General features: G+C 39.7%; 1 protein-coding gene across 3 annotated transcripts; it reads left to right on the plus strand.

The window, feature by feature from the left end:
- The first annotated feature begins 358 nt into the window (after positions 1-358).
- Positions 359-19,980, plus strand: LOC115221585. Of its 3 annotated transcripts, XR_005002951.1 has the most exons (9): positions 359-488; positions 6,083-6,214; positions 7,374-7,578; positions 9,108-9,297; positions 11,682-11,730; positions 14,140-14,172; positions 17,506-17,708; positions 19,230-19,660; positions 19,962-19,980. XR_005002951.1 is itself a non-coding variant. In XM_036511037.1 (8 exons), the coding sequence occupies exons 1-8, from the start codon at positions 417-419 to the stop codon at positions 19,537-19,539; spliced, it is 1,194 nt and encodes a 397-aa protein (XP_036366930.1). In that variant the 5' UTR covers positions 359-416; the 3' UTR covers positions 19,540-19,710. The 3 variants fall into 3 exon arrangements, 2 of the variants coding, with proteins under 2 accessions (XP_036366930.1, XP_029647648.1); XM_036511037.1 differs by lacking the exon at positions 19,962-19,980 and having other exon boundaries at positions 19,230-19,710; XM_029791788.2 differs by lacking the exons at positions 14,140-14,172; positions 19,962-19,980 and having other exon boundaries at positions 19,230-19,709.
- Positions 19,981-22,338: the final 2,358 nt, after the last annotated feature.

A 22,338-nucleotide genomic window follows, 5' to 3' on the forward strand; every position in this document is an offset into this window, starting at 1 on the left:
ATATATATATATATATAAATTAAATTAGATAAAACCACTATTAGGGAACTCAAACAGTGATTTAATTTATATTTATACTGTGAAATTTGATTTAATCCTAAATCTAATTTTTCCCTGTAAGTTTGGATATGCTCCCTAATATTATTATTATTATTATTATATTATTATATATCGAAATTTAAAATGTTTGAATATCAAAATATATAATCAGAAATAAAAATATAACTATTAAAAAAATGTAGTTATTTTACAAGAAAAATAAAAATTCCTTTATTTGTCAAAATATACTCCTTTTAAATACGTAATTAATTTTTAAAACAATTTTTGTATTCTTGTTTTGGGATCAAAAAAGTACGAATGACAGATTAAGAGTTTGCATCTTTATTTTCGAACAAGTCTCGTGGTGACGACTCGACATGACGGCCGTCGGGTTTTGTAAAATGAGTTTAAAGTTCCATGTCGATGTTTGGGAATTTCTAGAACCCGAGGTAATGTCTCTAGCCACATTATACATTTATCCATGCTACGTTATACGCTCTGTCAAGCCTCGTAGAGATTTGTGGCCGGGCTTTTTGCTATTTCATCTAAAATGCTTGCTTCATTAGGGGAGGTTTTCAAAATTCTTTAATTGTTATTTTTGTTTTTGTCGATTTGTGTTTAAGAATTGATGTTTTCTCGTTAATTGAATAATTTCCTGATGCACAATTAATGCTACTTTACACACACATACACCAAATACATTTATGCGTATATACGTATTGGCGATCTTTCTCCAGATCGCCTCTATATATATATATATATATATATATATAAACATACTTATGAAAGATGCTTTCTACGTTTTAAGTTTATAGTAAAACCCCACTTAATCTATTAACCTCCGTTTTTGTAGTTTTTCACTGTAATCTAGTATTATAGAGGACAACATAGCGAGTATATATGTATGTATATGTGTGTGTGCATATATATATTTATATATATATATATGCACATATATATATATATATATGCACATATATATATATATATATATATATATATATATATAGGGAGAGTTTACGAAAAAAACGAAAGACGAAGACAAGGTGGTGTACAAAACAAACAGATGTATTAGTATAAAGCTCAGGAATAGAGCTTTTTACGTTTCGAGCCTACGCTCTTCTTCGGAAAGGGACACAGAAAAAACAAGGAGAGAATATATATATATACATACACACACGCATACGCGGATGAGCTTCTACCAAGTGGTTGCTAGTCCGACAGATAATAGCAGCCAAATTTCTTTATTCCACATACCCCCATCGTCCTAATCTGAGAAAGACCCATTGTAAAGTAACATTCCTTAGATACAATTAAAAACATGGACTGTCATGCATTTGACGATACTCGACACGGTTGACTTGGGGTTAAACAACACACACACACACACACGTGTGTGTGTTATTCGTTTACATAGTTTTTAATAGTCGTAAATTATGTCTAAATATATTGTTTGTTTATCAAAACCATCACTCGAGATACGAACATCTTTCTAGACAGTAAAAAACATGTCCATGTTTGCGTGTATTATTATGCATGTAGTGCTGTATTTTTCCGTAACGTTTCCTTGATTTCGTGTAAAGAATCCCCTATATATATATATATATATATATATATATGTATTCCTTGTATTGTTTGTCTTGTACTCTGTTTTTTCGTTGTTAAAAAAAGTTCGTTTCCATGTTTGTTTTTATGTTTTCGTTTCTCGTCGAGTTCTACGTCTAATTGTGGTGTCCTGTACTCATATATATTTATATGCATGTATATACACATGTAGATGTAGGTACGTACATATATGTATGTATGCATATATTTTATTTATTAAATTATATATATATATATATATATATCCGTAATAATGAAGGGTGAAATTAATTAATTTGGAAAAATTATCAATTACACCAAGTAGTCTTCGGCATGTAAAAGCCTCATTCGAGGAAAATTTAAGTAATACTAAGCAATAAGGGTTTAGCAACGAGTTGCCTTACCACATACCGAATTTAGAAATAGCAGTCAAAGGGTTATAGCTATTTAGCTATAACCCTTTGACTGCTATTTCTAAATTCGGTATGTGGTAAGGCAACTCGTTGCTAAACCCTTATTGCTTAGTATATATATATATATATATATATAGTGTGTGTACACATATAGAGATCACCCAAAATCTTTTACAAGACTTGTGTTTGTCAAGTGAAGAGTCATTTTTTTTTATAAGAATATATTCACTCTACGTTATGTATTGAGTACTTCACCTTAAATTGCAGTTCTTGTATGTTTCTAAGTGGGAACATACAACGAATATAATTACTTCTCACACATTCGTTTTCCGTGCTCCTATCCATAAGTCGACGTATCTTCACATTCCGAGACAGTTCTGACGCACGGCTTTATAGCCTCTCTCATATTATTCCCTGTGGCATGATTTCTGCTACTGGACACTCTTCTTAATACCAGCATCTTTATAGAGTTTTCTGAATACAGTTTATCATGGCCACTACTGGAGACTATGCCACCATCATTGTTTTAGTGTCCACTTTTGCATGCTTGTATGGGTCAGAGATTTCTGAGGCAAATTTTTCTGTGGTCTGATGCCCTTCCTGTTGCCAACCCTTACCTGTTTTCGAGCAAACCCTATGGCCAGACATGTTTCCATAGACTATTAGAATTCTTATAGTTATATGCGTGTATATATGTATGTATATATGTATTGGTGTGTGTGTGTGTTTGTTTCTCTTTGTCTTGACATGTAAGAGTTGTAATCCGATTGTCACCGTCATACAAGCTTACAAGCTGTGTCATTCATTTACACGATTCCAGGACGAGTAGACACATGTACACACACACACGTGTGTGTACATGTAGGTGTATGTATATATATATAACAGGTTTCTTTTAATTTCCACCTGCCAATTCACTCAAAAGCTTTGGTGAACTGGGCTGTGGTAGAAGAAACTTGCCCAAGGTGCCACACTGGGACTGAACCTGAACCTCTGTGGTTGGGGAGCAAACTTTCTTAACCACACAACTACACCTGCACCTAAACATGTCCTCAACAAAATTGAAAGGTCATCTCAAACTCTACATTTTCTCCTTTTGTTCAACAACCACTTTACAGAGAATATTGGGTGTGTTTTATTAAGGTACTGGTACAAGTGCATTCACCTTGTACCTGGTTGCATGCAATATTTGTGATGTGAAAAATGAGTCAAAAGTAGTGGGTAGGGGCACCTAGAAATAGTAGCCAAATCTCCCTCAAAATCACACACTACTCATCTTCAAAAGGGAAGCAGACATCTATCCATACTTTTCTGTCTTCAGGGGTAAAAAAAAGGTGTTAGTGGAGGTCACATTTGGAATGTATTGTCCTAATATATTACTTACTGAAGAAGAAGATTGGATGGTCATAGCTGGAATACCTTTCATTATAAGTCTGTTGGATCAGAGCTGACCTGGGGCTAAACACCCAATGTTTAGCTGTATGGCAAGAACTTTGCCTCCCAGCCACATAGTTCCCGGTTCAGTTCCACTGTTTGGCACCTTGGGCAAGTGTCTTCTACTATAGACTTGGGTTGACCAAATGTTTGAGTGGATTTGGTAGGTGGAAACTGAAAGAAGCCCATCGTATGTGTGTATGTCTGTCTGTCTGTCTCCCACCACCACTTGACAACTGGTGCTGGTTTGTTTACATCCTCATGACTTAGCAGTTCAGCAAAATGGTCTGCTAGAATAAGTGCCAGGCTTAAAGAAATAAGTCCTGGGGGGTCAATTCATTTGACTAGAAATTCTTCAGGGCGGTGCTCCAGCATGGCCACAGTATAATAACTGAAACGAGTAAAAGATAAAGGACAAAAATCCTTACTAAATGCTGTCTTTAAAGAAGAATGCAAGCAATGTTTGGTATTTGTATTCGGCAGACAGAAGCCAGGTTGGTAATTGGGGTGACTATCTGTTAAATGGTGTTATTATTATGAAACCTCTGTGTGGTTGGTCAGCCTGCAGAAATAGCAGCCAAATCACCTTCAAATTTCACCCTACTTACTATTTTAACCCTTTTGTTACTAACCCGGCCAAAACCGGCTCTGGCTCTGTGGTAAAATGTCTTGTTTTCATAAGTTTTGAATTAAAATCTTCCACCAAACCTTAGTCACAATTTATGTTCCTAACACTAGCTGAATGATAACTAAGTTATTTTACTAAATTCCTTGTTATATTTAAAGTAATTGAAAGAAACACAGAGCATCTCAACAGAAATACAGTAATGAAAGGGTTAAAATATATAATAGAGAAACAATTCTTAACCCTTTTAATACCAACCCAGCTGAAACCACTTCTGGCTCTGTAGTACAAATGTCTTGTTTTCATAAGTTTTTAATTAAAATCTTCCACCAAACCTAAGTCACAATTTATATTCCTAACACTAGCTTAATGATAACCAAGTTATTTTACTAAATTCTTTATTATATTTAAAGTAACTGAAAGAAACACAGAGCATCTCAAAATAAATACAGTAAGGAAAGGGTTAATACTAGAAATAACAAGGGTCATTTGTGATCCCTTTCAATGATTAAACTCTTTTTCAGTAGCATGAAGCTTGTGAAAATTAGGATGTTGCACTTCTATAAGTTTTCAATGAAAGACTGTGTCCGAAATGCTATGCCTTTACTCTTTAACTTTTTTTTCCTTCTCCGAACATCAAACTAATAATATTTATTTCTTTATTGCCCACAAGGGGCTAAACATAGAGGGGACAAACAAGGACAGACAAAGGGATTAAGTCAATTACATTGACCCCAGTGCGTAACTTGTACTTATTTAATCGACCCCGAAAGGATGAAAAGCAAAGTCAACCTCGGCGGAATTTGAACTCAGAACGTAGCGGCAGACGAAATACCTATTTCTTTACTACCCACAAGGGGCTAAACACAGAGAGGACAAACAAGAACAGACAAAGGGAGTAAGTCGATTACATCGACCCCAGTGCGTAACTGGTACTTATTTAATCGACCCCGAAAGGATGAAAGGCAAAGTCGACCTTGGCGGAATTTGAACTCAGGACATAGCAGCAGACGAAATACCTATTTCTTTACTACCCACAAGGGGCTAAACACAGAGAGGACAGACAAAGGGATTAAGTCGATTACATCGACCCCAGTGCGTAACTGGTACTTATTTAATCGACCCCGAAAGGATGAAAGGCAAAGTCGACCTTGGCGGAATTTGAACTCAGAACGTAGTGGCAGACGAAAATGCTGCTAAGTATTTCGCCCGGCAGGCAAACGCTTCTGCCAGTTCGTTGCCTTGATTCAAACTAATAATATTTATTGTGATCACCTCTTGGGCTTTTGCTATTTGCATTTGCTTTGCTTTATGTGTATATATGTGTATGTGTGTGCTCAACACTGCATTTGGTGGATAAATATTTTTTATGGATTTATAATGCTACCAATGGTTTCAAGTGACTCACTTGAAAATTGTGGAGATTTTTTCCAAATGAAACTGTTGGTAGTATTAGTCATCCACGAATAAAGACTGTATATACAGGAGGGGGGAGAAGGGGAAGTTTCTGTTACTATTTAATTATATATTTCTTTATTGCCCACAAGGGGCTAAACATAGAGGGGACAAACAAGGACAGACAAAGGGATTAAGTCGATTACATCGCCCCCAGTGCGAAACTGGTACTTTATTTATCAACCCCGAAAGGATGAACGGCAAAGTCGACCTCAGCAGAATTTGAACTCGGAACATAATGACAGACGAAATACCGCTAAGCATTTCGCCCGGTGTGCCAACGTTTCACCCAGCTCGCCGCCTTATTAATAAGGCTACCAATGGTTTCAAGTGACTCACTTGAAAATTGTGGAGATTTTTCCAAATGAAACTGTTGGTAGTATTATTGATCCACAAATAAAGACTGTATATATGGTGGGGGAGAAGGGGAAGTTTCTGTTACTATTTAATTATAATAATCATGATGATTGATGAACTTGACACAAAATGTTTCTCTTTTTATTTCTTCTTTTTCTCCTTGTCTTCCTTTCAGTACCCCACCTGTTCCATGTGCAGTGGGTTCTATAGCAATAACTTTGGACAGCCTATATGTGGAACATGCCATTTATTCTTGTTCTCTTATGACATCAACAAAGATGAGGACGAACAACAAGTCTACACAGAAGTAAGTAGAAATTCTCTCTATTTCTTGGAGGGGGCCACTGTAGAGGAAGGGGGCGGAGTCCTCAAGAAATCAAGTCCAAAACGTTATTTCAACCCCTGTTTTTGGTAGGGGTTTTTTATGGCTGTGCGAGAGGTGGAAAGAAAGATTCTGAACCTTTACATGACCTCTGATACAGGTGTTGGGGGTGAAGCAGCTTATCAAAGAAAAACTGCTGAGATACTTTCAGGTCAGACATCTGGCCTGAATTCTTGCAAGAATGGACATGGTCAAAACCACCCAACCGACATCCTTCCATCATCATCATCTCTTTTCTGTACTTGCTTAGGTCGGACAGAGTTTCATTGAAGTATAAGAAATGACTGGATCTCCTTCTTGCTGTTGACCCTCATCTCTTTCCAAGCAAGAGAATATTTCCCCATGTTTGTGCAGAATATTGGAAATTAATGTGGCTTTAATGACAGACAATCATTTACAACTGTCATGTGATGTCAAGACAAGGTACACAAACATACACACACACACACATACACATTATATATATATGAGCACCATCCGAGCGTGATTATTGCCAGAGCAGCTAACTGGCTTCCGTGCCGGTGGCATGTAAAAAGCACCATTCGAGTGTGATCGTTACCAACGTTGCCTTAATGGCACTTGTGCCGGTGGCACGTGAAAAATCATTTGAACGAGGTCATTGCCAGTGCCGCTGGACTGGCTCCTGTGCAAGTGGCACGTAAAAAACATCATTTGAGCGTGGCCGTTGCCAGTACCACCAGGCTGGCCCTCGTGCAGGCGGTACGAAAAAGCACCCACTACACTCTCGGAGTGGTTGGCGTTAGGAAGGGCATCCAGCTGTAGAAACTCTGCCAGATCAGATTGGAGCCTGGTGCAGCCATCTTGTTTGCCAGTCCTCAGTCAAATCATCCAATCCATGCTAGCATGGAAAGCAGACGTTAAAGGATGATGATGATGATATATATGGTAGGCTTCTTTTCAGTTTTTGTCTACCAAATCCACTCACAAGGCTTTGGTTGGCCCTGGGTTGTAGTAGAAGGCATTCATCCCAGGTGCATGTGATGAGACTGAACCTTTAACAATAATTCTTTTATAAATTTTTTCAGTGATTTTTTTTTTTTTTCCGTTTTTTCTCCACTTCCAGAAAGCCGATTCAGATGATTCTGGCAATGAGGAACCAGATGCCGCAGCTGATTTCTACACTCAGAAAGATAAAAGAACTCACGTAGTGAAATCCCATTCTCACAAAATGGACAAACTAACCGAAAGGATTACTTCTCTAACTATTGCTCGGGACACTGACAAAGAATCTATTCCTGAAGGTCTTGTAGACTCTCTGCCACCCGAAGGTACCAAAATTCTTAACCCTTTACCATTCAGTGATTTCTCCATCATCTCTCTTAACCCTTTTGATACCAACATGCCCTGAACTACTCTTAGTTTCATGTTACAAAATTCATGTTTTAAAATTATCTAAATTAAAACCTCCCATCAAAATTTAATGTTAGGTCATCTTCCAAACTCCAGCTTTATAATGAGAAAAGAATTTTTACTGACAAGTAAACAAGAAGTAATAATAATTCTATCCCCCTAGCATTGCATGACAACCGATGCTGGTGTGTTGACGTCCCCGTCACTTAGCGGTTCGGCAAAAGAGACTGATAGAATAAGTACTGGGCTTACAAAGAATAAGTCCCAGGGTTGAGTTGCTCGACTAAAGGCGGTGCTCCAGCATGGCCGCAGTCAAATGACTGAAACAAGTAAAAGAGAAAGAGAAAAGAGAATCAAATAAATTAGTGCATGTGTTTATTGGCAAAATGTGAAGCTTACAATCGTGAGGCTGTGAGTTCGATTCCCAGACCAAGCTGCATGCTGTGTTCTTGAGCCAGACACTTTATTTCACATTGCTCCAGTTCACTCAGCTGTAAAAATGAGTTGTGATGTCACTGGTGTCGAGCTGCATCAGCCTTTGCCTTTCCCTCAGATAATATCAGTGGCCCTCATGCTGGTGGCACCCACTACACTCACGGAGTGGTTGGCGTTAGGAAGGACATCCAGCTGTAGAAACTTTGCCAGATCAGATTGGAGCCTGGTACAGCCTTCAAGCTTGCCAACCCATGCCAGCATGGAAAGCAGACGTTAAACGACAATGATGATGATAATGATGATAGACAAATAGATGTAAATCTCTCTTCTTGAGACAGCATTCACCTGGGGTAGGTTGAGCTGGCTTCATTCACCCTCAATGCTGCATCTCTTACAAACGCCAACCAGGCCTGGCGATTTGAGGCTAATGACCACATGATCTCCAACCACTCCTTATTCCAGCGGCGAACGCCATAGATATGGGGCCTAGATTGGGTTCCAGATCAGCCTTGACTGTCATCAGTCAGGTTTTTCATTGTCCACCACATTGCTTTTGCCAACGGGGCAACTGCTTCGTAGATGAATTCTCTTGGCTGATGATGGAGGGCATGACCCAGCCAACGCAGACGTCTCATTAGGATGACTTGTCGGAGGGAGGTGATTCTGCACTGGTGTCGCACCGAATTCATCATCATCATCATCGTTTAACGTCCGTTCTCCATGCTAGCATGGGTGACAAAGTGATGCCATCGGACACAAAGGATGCAGCGTAGACAGAGGTGATCGAAGGATTCTAGTCGCTTAATATCTTCCACCCTCATCGGCCATGACTCGCTGCCATAAAGGAGAATCGTTTGCACTAGATATAAATACATCACTATTACTACTAAGTTTCATCTCTCTCATCTCTACTCACCATTATTAGTAGTTTCTTCTATATCGTTTCTATTTACCTACTATTACCGGTAGCTTCCCCCGTCTCTCATTTATTTATCTATTCCTCTTTACACAGTATTACTGGTAGTTTTCCGTCACCTTGACGATATCTCACGATGGATGGCCGGCAATGTATGTTCGAGATGGTGGCAGATCCTCGATGCCGAAACTACACAAACCCAGTGGAAACATTTCATCAGCCTCCGTTGGCCTCTTTTCCGACCGTATTACAAAGTGAAGTGTTGGAAAACGATATATTCAAAACTGTGAGTATTCTTGAAATCAATACAAATCTTGTCATTTTATTTAATGTTTTACCAAAACCTCTCTGTTGTGGAACCTGATGCCTGAAGATATGTTATACACAGGGGAGTTGGTTTCAGTGACTAGATGTGACTTCAAGGTCTGTTGTTCCAGTGATCATATGTTCTTACCATACAGCACACAGTGGTATGTTGTGATAAGAAGCAGCGAGCTGGCAACTCCTCATATCTTCTGTGTGTATATATAATATATATAATAAAATTATTGTATACAGTGCTCATGTGCACCACAATTTGTCAGAAAGTGCGTATAAAGCATTTGCAGTAATGTACAAATGTCTGGAAAGCGAACAATGTATGAGTCAGATACATGCTTGTGTGTGTATGGAGGGGAGAAAATCAGGCGAATCTCAGGAAGCATGGAAGTTTTGAAGGATGCAGTGCTCCGACAACTAACAACTGATGCCGGCAGTTTGTTCCATGCTTCAGCAACTCTCAGCATGAAAAAATGTTTCCTAAAGTCATGGGAGCTGTGCTGTTTTCTGACTTTGTAAATATGTATGTATGTATATATATATATATATATATATATATATATGTATTAAGATAGATATGTAGACAGACAGACGCACACTTTCTGTTTCTATCTTCTAGACTGACTCACATGGTTTTGGTAGGCCCAGGGCTATAGTAGAAAACAATTTTCTAAAGTACCATGCTGGAACTATGTGGTTGAGAAGTAATCTTGCCACACAGCCAAGCAGATCATCTTCATTTAGTTTCTGCTTTCCATGCTGGCATGGGTTGGACAGTTTGTCTACAACTGGTAAGCTGGAGAGCTGGACCAGGTTCCAGTCTGGTTTTGGTTTGGTTTCTACAGCTGGATGCCCTTCCTAACACCAACCACTCCAAGAGTGTAGTGGGTGCCTTTTATGTGTCACCGACACAGGTGCTTTTATGTGTCACCAGCTCTGGTGCCTTTATGTCACTGGCACCATCCACAACTACGATCTCACTTGGCTTAATGAATCTTCTCAAGCACAGCAAATCGCCACGCATGATATAGTGTTGGGCCCACGACCATATGGTCTTGAGTTTGATTCCTGGATCAGGTAGCATATTATGTCCTTAAAAGAAGGCGCTTCATTTCAACTTTGCCTGGTCAGCTGAAAATTAATATTTATTTCTATTTCTTTACTGCCCACAAGGGGCTAAACACAGAGAGGACAAACAAGGACAGACAAAGTTATTAAGTCAATTACATCGACACCAGTGCGTATCTGGTACTTAATTTATCGACCCTGAAAAGATGGACGGCAAAGTCGAACTCGACGGAATTTGAACTCAGAACGTAACGGCAGACGAAATATGGCTAAGCGTTTCGCCCGGCATGCAAACGATTCTGCTACGATTCTGCTAGCTCGCCGCCTTTGAAACTTAATACCAGCCTGTGTTGGTGTAGCCCTCTCTTTCCCTCCAACATGCTTGGTGTTCCACTGAAACATACATCAAGGGATGGGAGGACCAAGGGACAGTCTGTGTCTTCTCACATCTACATCATCATCATCATCATCATCGTTTAACGACCGCTTTCCATGCTAGCATGGGTTGGACGATTTGACTGAAGGCTGGCAACCAGATGGCTGCATCAGGCTTCAATCTTGATCTGGCAGAGTTTCTACAGCTGGATGCCCTTCCAAACACCAACCTTCTCTGAGAGTGTAGTGGGTGCTTTTTACATGCCACCGGCACGGGGCCAGTCAGGCGGTACTGGCAACAACCTGGCTCGAATCTTTTACACATGCCACCGACACAGGTGCCAGTAAGGCGATGCTGGTAATGAACACACTCAATGGTGCCTTTCATGTGCCACTGGCACGGAAGCCGGTTAGCCACTCTAGGTACCTAAAACAATTAAGAAAAGCATCATCATCATCGTTTAACGTCCGCTTTCCATGCTAGCATGGGTTGGACGGTTCAACTGGGGTCTGGGAAGCCAGAAGGCTGCATCAGGCCCAGTCTGATCTGGCAATGTTTCTACGGCTGGATGCCTTTCCTAACGCCAACCACTCCATGAGTGTAGTGGGTGCTTTTTACGTGCCACCGGCACAGGTGCCAGACAGAGCTGGCAGACGGCCACGGACGGATGGTGCTTTTTACGTGCCACCGGCACAGGGGCCAGGCGAGGCTGGCAACGGCCACGAACGGATGGTGCTTTTTACATGCCACCAGCACAAACCACAAATCACAAACCACAAAGTCAGACATGCTTGTGAATGATGGCTGTGGTTCTTTGGTATGTGTCTGTGTGTCATTGGATAAATATGTACCAGAATGTATTTTCGTTTAGCTTAGTCATCTTGGTTTATCATTTTTCTCCTTTGCAGACTAGAGAGTTCACCATGCCGTTATTGTTTGGAAAGTATGATGCTTCAGGTAACCGAAACTCCTTGTTTTATATATTTATTTATTTTATTTTTTATTTCATTTTTCTGTTACGTTGCCAAGAAATTTGGCACAGTTCCCTAATGATGTTTAACCCTTTCGTTACCAACCCAGCTGAAACCAGCTCTGGCTCTGTAGTACAAATGTCTTGTTTTCATAAGTTTTGAATTAAAATCTTCCACCAAACCTTAGTCACAATTTATGTTCCTAACACTAGCTGAATGATAACTAAGTTATTTTACTAAATTCTTTGTTATATTTAAAGTAATTGAAAGAAACACAGAGCATCTCAAAATAAATACAGTAACGAAAGGGTTAAAGTTGTCTCCCCCACTCACACCCCACACTTGTGAGATAATGTGCTTGATCTTCAGTTTGGATATGGGTGAGGAAGGGTTAAGGTTAGAGTTTAGCAATGACATACTTGAGCATACTGCTGAGTATGAAGGCTCATGGCTCAGTGGTTAGAGTATCAGGCTCACAATCATGAGGTAGTGAGTTCGATTCCTGGACCGGGCTTTGTGTTTTGTTCTTGAGCAAGACACTTTATTTCACACTGCTCCAGTTCACTCATCTGTAGAAATGAGTTGTGACATCACTGGTGCCAAGCTGTATATCAGCCTTTGCCTTTCCCTTGGATAACATCGGTGGTGTGCAGAGGGGAGGCTGGTATGTATAGACAGTTGCTGGTCTTCCATAAACAAACTTGCTTGGACTTGTACTTCAGAGAGGAACTTTCTAGGTGAAATCCTATGGTCATTTATAACCAAAGGGGGTTTTTACCCTTTACCCTGAGAAATAAGACTCAACATAGGGAACAAGATGGGAAAGACAAAGCCTGAGTGTTTGAAGAGCATTTAGATAATTAACGAAGAGGAGCTTTCCATGCTAGCATGGGTTGGACGGTTTGACTGAGGACTGGCGAACCAGATGGCTGCATCAGGCTCCAGTCTTGATCTGACAGAGTTTCTACAGATGGATGCCCTTCCTAACAACAACCACTCCGAGAGTGTAGTATTGGATGTTTTACGTTCTGAGTTCAAATTCCGCCGAGGTCGACTTTGCCTTTCATCCCCTCGGGGTCGATGTAATCGACTTAATCCCTTTGTCCTTGTTTGTCCCCTCTATGTTTAACCCCTTGTGGGTAGTAAAGAAATATATAATAATAATGAAATTATTGTATACAGTGCTCAGGTGCACCACAACTTGTCAGAAAGTGCGTATAAAGCATATGCAGTAATGTACAAATGTCTGGGAAGTGAACAGTGTATGAGTCAGATACATGGCTTGCGTGTGTATGGAGGGGAGAAAATCAGGTTTAGTGTTGGTGAATCTCAGAAAGCATGGAAGTTTTGAAGGATGCAGTGCTCCGACAACTAACAACTGATGCCGGCAGTTTGTTCCATACTTCAGCAACTCTAGCGTTTAACATCCCTTTGAAGGAATTAGGTCCTTATTTCTACTATATATATATATATCACCATGACCAATGACCAACCAGACTATCAGATGTTGCTACACATCGCTGGTCACAATGCGCTTCGCATTGTTTTAGCTTTCAAATGATGCCACCCCACTGGCTAAGCGAGCAGGCCAACAGAAGAAAGAGTGAGAGAAAGTTGTGGCGAAGGAGTACAGCAGGGATCGCCACGAGCCCCTGCCGGAGCCTTGTGGAGCTTTAGGTGTTTTCGCTCAATAAACACTCGCAACGCCCGGTCTGGGAATCAAAACCACGATCCTACGACCATGAGTCTGCTGCCCTAACCACTGGGCCATTACACCTCCACTATATATATATATATATATATATATATATATTTTTATAGAAGGAGCTTCTACAGGACTAGAACTGTTTCATTCAGATGAAATCTTCAGGAAGCTTCAGGGCTTCCTGAAGATTTCATCTGAATGAAACAGTTCTAGTCCTGTAGAAGCTCCTTCTATAAAATAAATTACTTTACTCTGCTATGTATTGAGTACCTTATTTACTGTGGTTAACCCGACTCAACCCGGGACCTACATATATATATATATATATATATATATATATATATATATCAACAATTGAGGGTAAAATTAATTAATTAATCAATTTCACCAAGTGTTCAGTATGTAAAAGGACCTATTTAAGGCAAATTCAAAATATTACATTATATAATTATATAATGTAATATATAAATATATATATACACACATACACAACAGGCTTCAATACAGTTTATTGAATTTCATTTATGAGCCATTAGTAGACCCAAGGCAATAGTAAAAAACACACATACAAAGTACTGCACAGTGGGATGGAACCTGCTACTATATTGTTGCAAACTTCTTAACCAGCCAGCCTGCCATGCTTGTGTCTATAAGACATTATAACGTTTAGTTTTTGTTTGTACCTGGCAGGTTTCTAAACCAGCATGGTCCATATGTAACACAGTAAGTACCTCTGTTAGCTTCCATGCTTTCTTACATAACACATGCTAACCAGTTACCTGACATGTGTTTCTAAACTGCTCAGTTTTCAAATTGCTATTATTGACTTTGGGGTTTTCTTTTTTTGTCTTTGCTAATTAATGATTCGCTAATTTTGTTCCAGTCATTTGACTGCGGCCATGCTGGAGCACCACCTTTAATCGAGCAACTCGACCCCGGGACTTATTCTTTTTGTAAGCCCAGTACTTATTCTATCGGTCTCTTTTGCCGAACCGCTAAGTAACGGGGACATAAACACACCAGCATCAGTTGTCAAGCAATGCTAGGGGGACAAACACACACACGCATATATATATATATATATATATATATATATAATATATATATATATATATATATATATACACATATATACGACGGGCTTCTTTTCAGTTTCCGTCTATCAAATCCACACACAAGGTTTTGGTCGGCCCGAGGCCATAGTAGAAGACACTTGCCTAAGGTGCCACGCAGTGGGACTGAACCCGGAACCATGTGGTTGGTAAACAAGCTACTTACCACACAGCCACTCCTGCACCTAGAGACCGATAGAATAAGTTCTGGGCTTACAAAAAGAATAAGTCCCGGGGTCGAGTTGCTCGATTAGAGGCGGTGCTCCAGCATGGCCGCAGTCAAATGACTGAAACAAGTAAAATGAGTAAACTCATTATTTTCTTCAGCGTTTTAACATCTGACGGCAGGAGTGGAACTGGTCTAAACCAAATCTGATTCCACTCCCACTCTGTCTCTAATGCTGTCCCCTCTGCCTCCAGTACCAGCCACTCTGCTCTAGTGGTGACCCTTGACAGCATGAAATGTAAATTTGACTTTGTTGGGATTTGAACTCAGGGTTTCAACCTGCATACACTTCACCATCATTTTATTTACTTCCCATTTACCAGAAGACACTCTTCTTCCTCTATATGAAAAGTGTATTTATGTGTGTGGGTCTGGGTGTGGATTTGAGCTTCTTCGACTGTTTCTGAGTAATCCAATAGGGCAACAGCCAGAAGCTTTATACATACGTCTATCCGTCCGTCAGATGGATGGACAGACGTTAAATGAGGATGATGATATATCATCATCATCATCATCATTTAACGTCCGCTTTCCATGCTAGCATGGGTTGGACGATTTGACTGAGGTCTGGCGAACCAGAATCCAATCTGATCTGGCAGAGTTTCTACAGCTGGATGCCCTTCCTAACACCAACCACTCCGAGAGTGTAGTGGGTGCTTTTACGTGCCACCGGCACGAGGGCCAGTTTGGTGGTACTGGCAACGGCCACGCCCAAATGGTGCTTTTTACGTGCCACCTGCAGAGGAGCCAGTCCAGCGGCACTGGCGACGACCTCACTCGATATTTGTATATACACACACATACACACAAGCACAGTCTTTTCATATAAAGAGGAAGAAGGATTCTTTATTACCTCCAAGAGTATCAGTTCCCTTAACTCCTTTACTCACATCAAGTCCTAACCACTAAGCCATCACTTACTCCACCTCCCAGCATTAATCTTTATCTAAATGCTCAATTATATACCATTTGCAACAAACCATTAAAGACATTTTCATAGTCTTCAGTACCTAGCTGCTTATGTACAACTTTAAAGGTCTTGTCCTTAACCCTTTAGTGTTCAGATTACTCTGTTAATTGTAATATGTTTTTCATTCAAATTGTTTTGAATTAATCATGCATTATCTCAGAGCTTTGCGGTTTCAATGATGTGATTGCTTATTTTTAGAATGTCAATGTAAGCTAGGTGTGAGAGGCTAGATATCACCAGTTTGAATATAAAACATGTAGAATATCTGGGCCAGATATGGCTGGTTTAACCCTTTAGTGTTCAGATTATTCTTTCAAACATAATGCCTATTGATTCACATTGATTTGAATTAATCATGCATTATCTCATATCTTCAAGATCTTGATGGTGTAATTACTTCATGTAGAATAACATTGTAGGGTAGGTGTGAGGGCCTGGATCTGGTCAGTTTGAACAAAAACAGATTAAATTTTTTGGCCAGATATGGCCGGTTTAAATACTAAAGGGTTAAACACTAAAGGGCTAAATCAGACTACTAGGAACCCTTTTTGGGAACCTGTGCCCTACTCTTTTTGTCACTAATTCTTTTTAGTAATCACTTACTGCTTGTTCCTCATTTTTGTCATTAGCATCTTAGCTGTGTTCATCTTCTGTAATTGGTGTCTAATTCCCCGTCTTTGTATGTATTATATATAAAAACAGGTAGTTGTGTATTTGTTCAAACTGGCAAAGGGTAAGAAAAGCTTCAAGACAATTGGAATGAAACAATGTTGTAGATACTTATTTCATTACTACCCACAAGGGTACTACCTACACAGAGAGGACAAACAAGGGCAGACAAACGGATTAAGTCGATTATATCGACCCCTGTGCGTAACTGGTACTTAATTTATCGACCGTTATTTGTCGGGTCTTCGCAGTCACAGCATATCTCCAGAGGTCTCGGTCTTTCGTCATTGCCTCTGTGAGGCCCAACGTTCGAAGGTCATGCTTGACCACCTCATCCCATGTCTTCCTGGGTCTACCTCTACCCTGGATTCCTTCAACTGCCTGGGAGTGGCACTTCTTCACACATCTCTCCTCATCCATCCATAGTACATGACCTTACCAGCGCAGACGTCTCTCTTGCACGCCACATCCGATGCTTCTTATGTCCAGCATTTCTCTCAGGGCGCTTACACTCTGTAACTGGTACTTAATTTATCGACCGTTATTTGTCGGGTTTTTGCAGTCACAGCATATCTCCAGAGGTCTCGGCCTTTCGTCATTGCCTCTGTGAGGCCCAACGTTCGAAGGTCATGCTGTGAGGCCCAACGTTCGAAGGTCGTGCTTGACCACCTCATCCCATGTCTTCCTGGGTCTACCTCTACCCTGGATTCCTTCAACTGCCTGGGAGTGGCACTTCTTCACACATCTCTCCTCATCCATCCGTAGTACATGACCATACCAGCGCAGACGTCTCTCTTGCACGCCACATCCGATGCTTCTTATGTCCAGCATTTCTCTCAGGGCGCTTACACTCTGTCGTGTGTGCACACTGACATTACACATCCAGTGGATCATGCTAGCTTCATTTCTTTCAAGCCTACGCATGTCCTCCGCAGTCACAGCCCATGTTTCACTACCGTGAAGCATGGCAGTTCGCAGACATGCGCCGTACAATCTACCTTTCACTCTGAGCGTTGTATATATATATATATATATATATATTTATATATATATATATAATTTTTCTTTTTTATCTGCAGAGCACACCTCCTATCAAAGAGAATTCCTGGCGTCACAGAAGATTACGAAGTGAATTGAAGACCTTAAAGACAGACCCACCTGAAGGTATTCAAGCAACACCATTAGACCAAAACTGCTGCCATTGGCAGGCTTCAATCACTGGACCCCAGGGAAGTCCATATGAAGGCGGTCAGTTCTTATTGTACCTACAGATTCCAGACAGGTGAGTTGAAACATTTCTAGGACATTCTTTTATATCATAATATCAGATTTATAATGAATGCTGTTGTTTAGTCCTGACCATGTGGATCTATGACCAAAGACATTCCAACTGTGACTATCCCGTCTTTAATTCGGGCATAGCATATCTGGGAGCACACTATCTAATGTACAGTATAGTAATTAAAATGAGTGGCTATAATTGTTTTTTTTTTGTTGTTGTTTAGCCCTGGGTCAATCCTGGTCATGTGAACCTCTATTCAAAGGTGTTCCAACTGTGAACACAGTGCAGTTGTTTAGCCCCCAAGTCAATTCTGATCATGTAGATCTAAGCTCTGTATTCCTACCATGACCATCACTTTTGTATAGATGGTTATTATATATAAGACATATTGTGAAGGCACGTGGCTTAGTGGTTAGGGTATTCAGTTCGCAATCATAAATTCGATTCCTGGTGGTGTGTTGTGTTCTTGAGCAAGACACTTCATTTCACATTGCCCCATTTCACATTTCACACACAATATACTCTTTACTTTTACTTGTTTCAGTCATTTGACTGCGGCCATGCTGGAGCACCGCCTCTAGTCGAGCAAATCGACCCCGGGACTTATTCTTTGTAAGCCCAGTACTTATTCTATCGGTCTCTTTTGCCGAACCGCTAAGTGACGGGGACATAAACACACCAGCATCGGTTGTCAAGCAATGCTAGGGGAACAAACGCAGACACACAAACACATACACACACATACATATATCATCATCATCTAACGTCCGCTTTCCATGCTAGCATGGGTTGGACGGTTCAACTGGGGTCTGGGGAGCCCGAAGGCTGCACCAGGCCAGTCAGATCTGGCAGTGTTTCTACAGCTGGATGCCCTTCCTAACGCCAACCACTCCGAGAGTGTAGTGGGTGATTTTATGTGCCACCGACACAGGTGCCAGACGAGGCTGGCGAACGGCCACGCTCGGATGGTGTTTTTATGTGCCACCGACACAGGTGCCAGACAATATATATATATATATATATTATATATATATATATATATATATATAATATATATATATACATATATATACGACAGGCTTCTTTCAGTTTCCGTCTACCAAATCCACTCGCAAGGCATTGGTCGGCCCGGGGCTATAGCAGAAGACACTTGCCCAAGATGCCACGCAGTGTGACTGAACCCGGAACCATGTGGTTGGTTAGCAAGCTACTTACCACACAGCCACTCCTGTGCCTCTGTGTGTGTGTGCTAGGTTTCTTCCAGTTTCCATCTACAAGGCTTTGGTCAGCCTGTGGATATACACTTGCTCAAGATGCCACATGGTGGAACTGAATCGAAGACCACATGGTTGGGAAGCAAACTTCTCGACCACGCAGCCATACTATTAAGTATTCATCTAACCCATGCTGACATAGCAAAATGAACATAAAGCAAATGAACGCATGTGTGTGTATGTGTATGTGTCTCTTTCTATTGTCATTATATCTTACAGTGTTTCTCCATCTGTTTTTTTTTTCCAGTTACCCCATGAAACCCCCAAAAGTGCGTTTTATCACGAAAATATTCCATCCCAACATCAGCCGCCACGGAGACATCGGTCTTGATTCTATTCACCACAACTGGAGTCTGGCATTGACTATTTCCAAAGTTCTCATTAGCATCCAGTCCCTGTTGACCGATCCTTACTGCCACGTGTGTATGGAGCCAACGATCGGTCGACTTTACGTGAGCGGCCGACAGGAGTTTGAGCGGATTGCCCGGCTGTGGACCTGGAAGTATGCCATGCACGACTATCTCATGCCAACTGACATAAATATGAACGGATTGTGAAAATTTTCAGTTGCTGTCTACTTGCCTGCTTGCCTCGGTTGAACAAGGCCGATTACTAATAGACTAATATGTGTGTGTGTGTGTGTGTATTGTATGTATATGAATGTTTGTGTGTGTGTGAGTGTATGTAAATATAAATGTGTGTGTGTGTGTGTGTGTATATATATCTATATATATATATATAAATCTATAGATATATACATATATATATATAAATCTATAGATATATATATATATAATATATATATATATATATATAAATCTATAGATATATACATACATATATATATAAATCTATACATATATATATATTATATATATATAAATCTATACATATATATATAAATCTATATATATATATATATATATATATAAATCTATAGATAGATAGATATATATATAATCTATAGATAGATAGATAGATATATAAATCTATAGATATATATATATATATATATATAAATCTATAGATATATATATATATAATATATAAATCTATAGATAGATAGATATATATATAAATCTATAGATAGATATATAAATCTATAGATATATATATATATAAATCTATATATATATATATATATATATATATAAATCTATCCATTTATTAAAGTTGAGGCTCCACTCTGTCTCTACTCAGAGTTTTGCACATGTATTATTATTATTATTATTATTATTATTATATTATTATTATTATTATTATTATTATTATTACTCTGGCCATCTTTGTGGAACATTGCCGAAGAAATTCACATAAGCAGGAGAAAAAAAGGAAGCCTCAGTTTTTGTACAAACGAATAAACTGTGTTAGCATGTATTGAGTACATTTTTGTTCTTGTTTGTACGTCCAATACATGTACCTCGGGCAGAGAGACGTGATTTATTTAAAGCCCTCCTCTGCGTAATTTATATTTCAATGAATTTTCTCTGAGTATTATTTATTTTTATTATTATTATTATCAGCGTGACCGAGGCGGTGAGCTGGCAGAGTTCTTAGCACGTCGGACTAAATGCTCAGCAACATTTTGTCCGGCTTAGCGTTCTGAGTTCAAGTCCCATCAAGGTTGACTTTGCCCTTTCATTTTTTTTAGGGTCAGTAAAATAAATACCAGTGAAGTATTAGGGTTGATGCAATAATTGGTTTTCTCTCCTCTCAAAACTTGTCCCTGTGTCCCTTTTTTTTTTTTTTTTTTTTTTTATTTATTAAGGGGCAGTGAACTAACAGAATTATTACTGTGCCTGGCAAAATGCTTGGCAGAATTTCCTTTCAGCTCAGCATTCTAAGTTCAAATTCCACCAAGTTCAACTTTGCCTTTCATTCATTCAGGGTCAGTAAAATAACTACCAATGAAGTACTGGGGTCAACATAATTGATTTGCCCCTCCCCTCAAAAATTGTTTGCCCAAGTGACAAAATTTTTTTTAATAATTTGGTGCCCCAGCATGGCCGCGGCCTTCGGGCTAAAACATTTTTAAGGATTTAAGGAACCCTTTAGTGTTCAGATTATTCTACCAAACATAATGCTTGTTGATTCCCATTGATTTGAATTAATCATGCATTATCTCATATCTTCAAGATCTTGATGGTGTAATTACTTCATGTAGAATAACATTGTAGGGTAGGTGTGAGAGCCTGGATCTGGTCAGTTTGAACATAAAACAGATTAAATATCTTGGCCGGATATGGCCGGTTTAAATACTAAAGGGTTAAGGCAGTGAACTGACAGAATTCTTACTGTGCCAGAGAAAATGCTTCATGGCATTTCTTCAGCTCAAAGTTCAAATTCCACCAAGGTTGATTTTGTTTTACATCCTTTCGGGGGTCATTAGAATAAGTACCAGCTGAACTCTGACGTTGATGTGATCAACTAACCCTCCCCACTCAAAATATTTTAGGGCCTTTTGCCTTTTGTAGAAAGAATTATTTATTTTCATTATCATTATCAGCGCATTTGCTCGACTAAAAGGTGGTGCTCCAGCATGGCCACAGTCAAATGACTGAAACAAGTAAAAGAGTAAAGAGAGCATTGAGGATGGTTAGATTGGCAGAGTCGTTAAAGCATTGAGCAGAATACCTTGTGGTATTGGTTCCGGTTCATTACATTCATGCCTAGGTAAACTTTACTTTTCATCTGTCTGAAGCTCACAAAATATAGTACCAGTCATGTACTGGGACCAGTGTAACTGAGCAACACCCCACACTTCTAGATGGTTAGCTTGGTCCCTAACTTGAAGTAATTAGCAATTTGAAGATGGGGAGCTGGTAGAATCATTAGCATGAGGCGCAGGAGTGGCTGTGTGGTAAGTAGCTTGCTTACCAACCACACCTTGGGCAAGTGTCTTCTACTATAGCCTCGGGCCGACCAAAGCCTTGTGAGTGGATTTGGTAGACGGAAACTGAAAAGAAGCCCGTCGTATATATGTATATATATATATATATATATATATATATATATATATATATGCATTTGTGTGTCTGTGTTTGTCCCCCCAACATCACTTGACAACCAATGCTGGTGTATTTATGTCCCCTGTTACTTAGCGGTTCGGCAAAAGAGACCGATAGAATAAGTACTGGGCTTACAAAAGAATAAGTCCCGGGGTCGAGTTGCTCGATTAAAGGCGGTGCTCCAGCATGGCTGCAGTCAAATGATTGAAACAAGTAAAAGAGAGAGTATGTGGATGAAATGCTGCTAAGCATTTTTGTCTGACTCAATGATCTAAGTTCAAACTCTGCCGAGATCAACTTTACCTTTCATCCATTTCTAAGTACCAGTGGTGTACTGGGTTCGACATA

This window comes from Octopus sinensis, linkage group LG18 (genome assembly GCF_006345805.1).
Source record: "Octopus sinensis linkage group LG18, ASM634580v1, whole genome shotgun sequence".
In the NCBI taxonomy this organism is placed as follows: Eukaryota; Metazoa; Mollusca; class Cephalopoda; order Octopoda; family Octopodidae; genus Octopus; species Octopus sinensis.

Excerpts from the sequence above, each read along its gene's own strand:
- LOC115221585 (XM_036511037.1), top strand. The coding sequence starts at position 417 with ATGACGGCCGTCGGGTTTTGTAAAATGAGTTTAAAGTTCCATGTCGAT. Across the intron at positions 6,215-7,373 it reads AACAACAAGTCTACACAGAA|AAAGCCGATTCAGATGATTC; the intron begins GTAAGTAGAAAT and ends CTCCACTTCCAG. Across the intron at positions 7,579-9,107 it reads AGACTCTCTGCCACCCGAAG|TATTACTGGTAGTTTTCCGT; the intron begins GTACCAAAATTC and ends CTCTTTACACAG.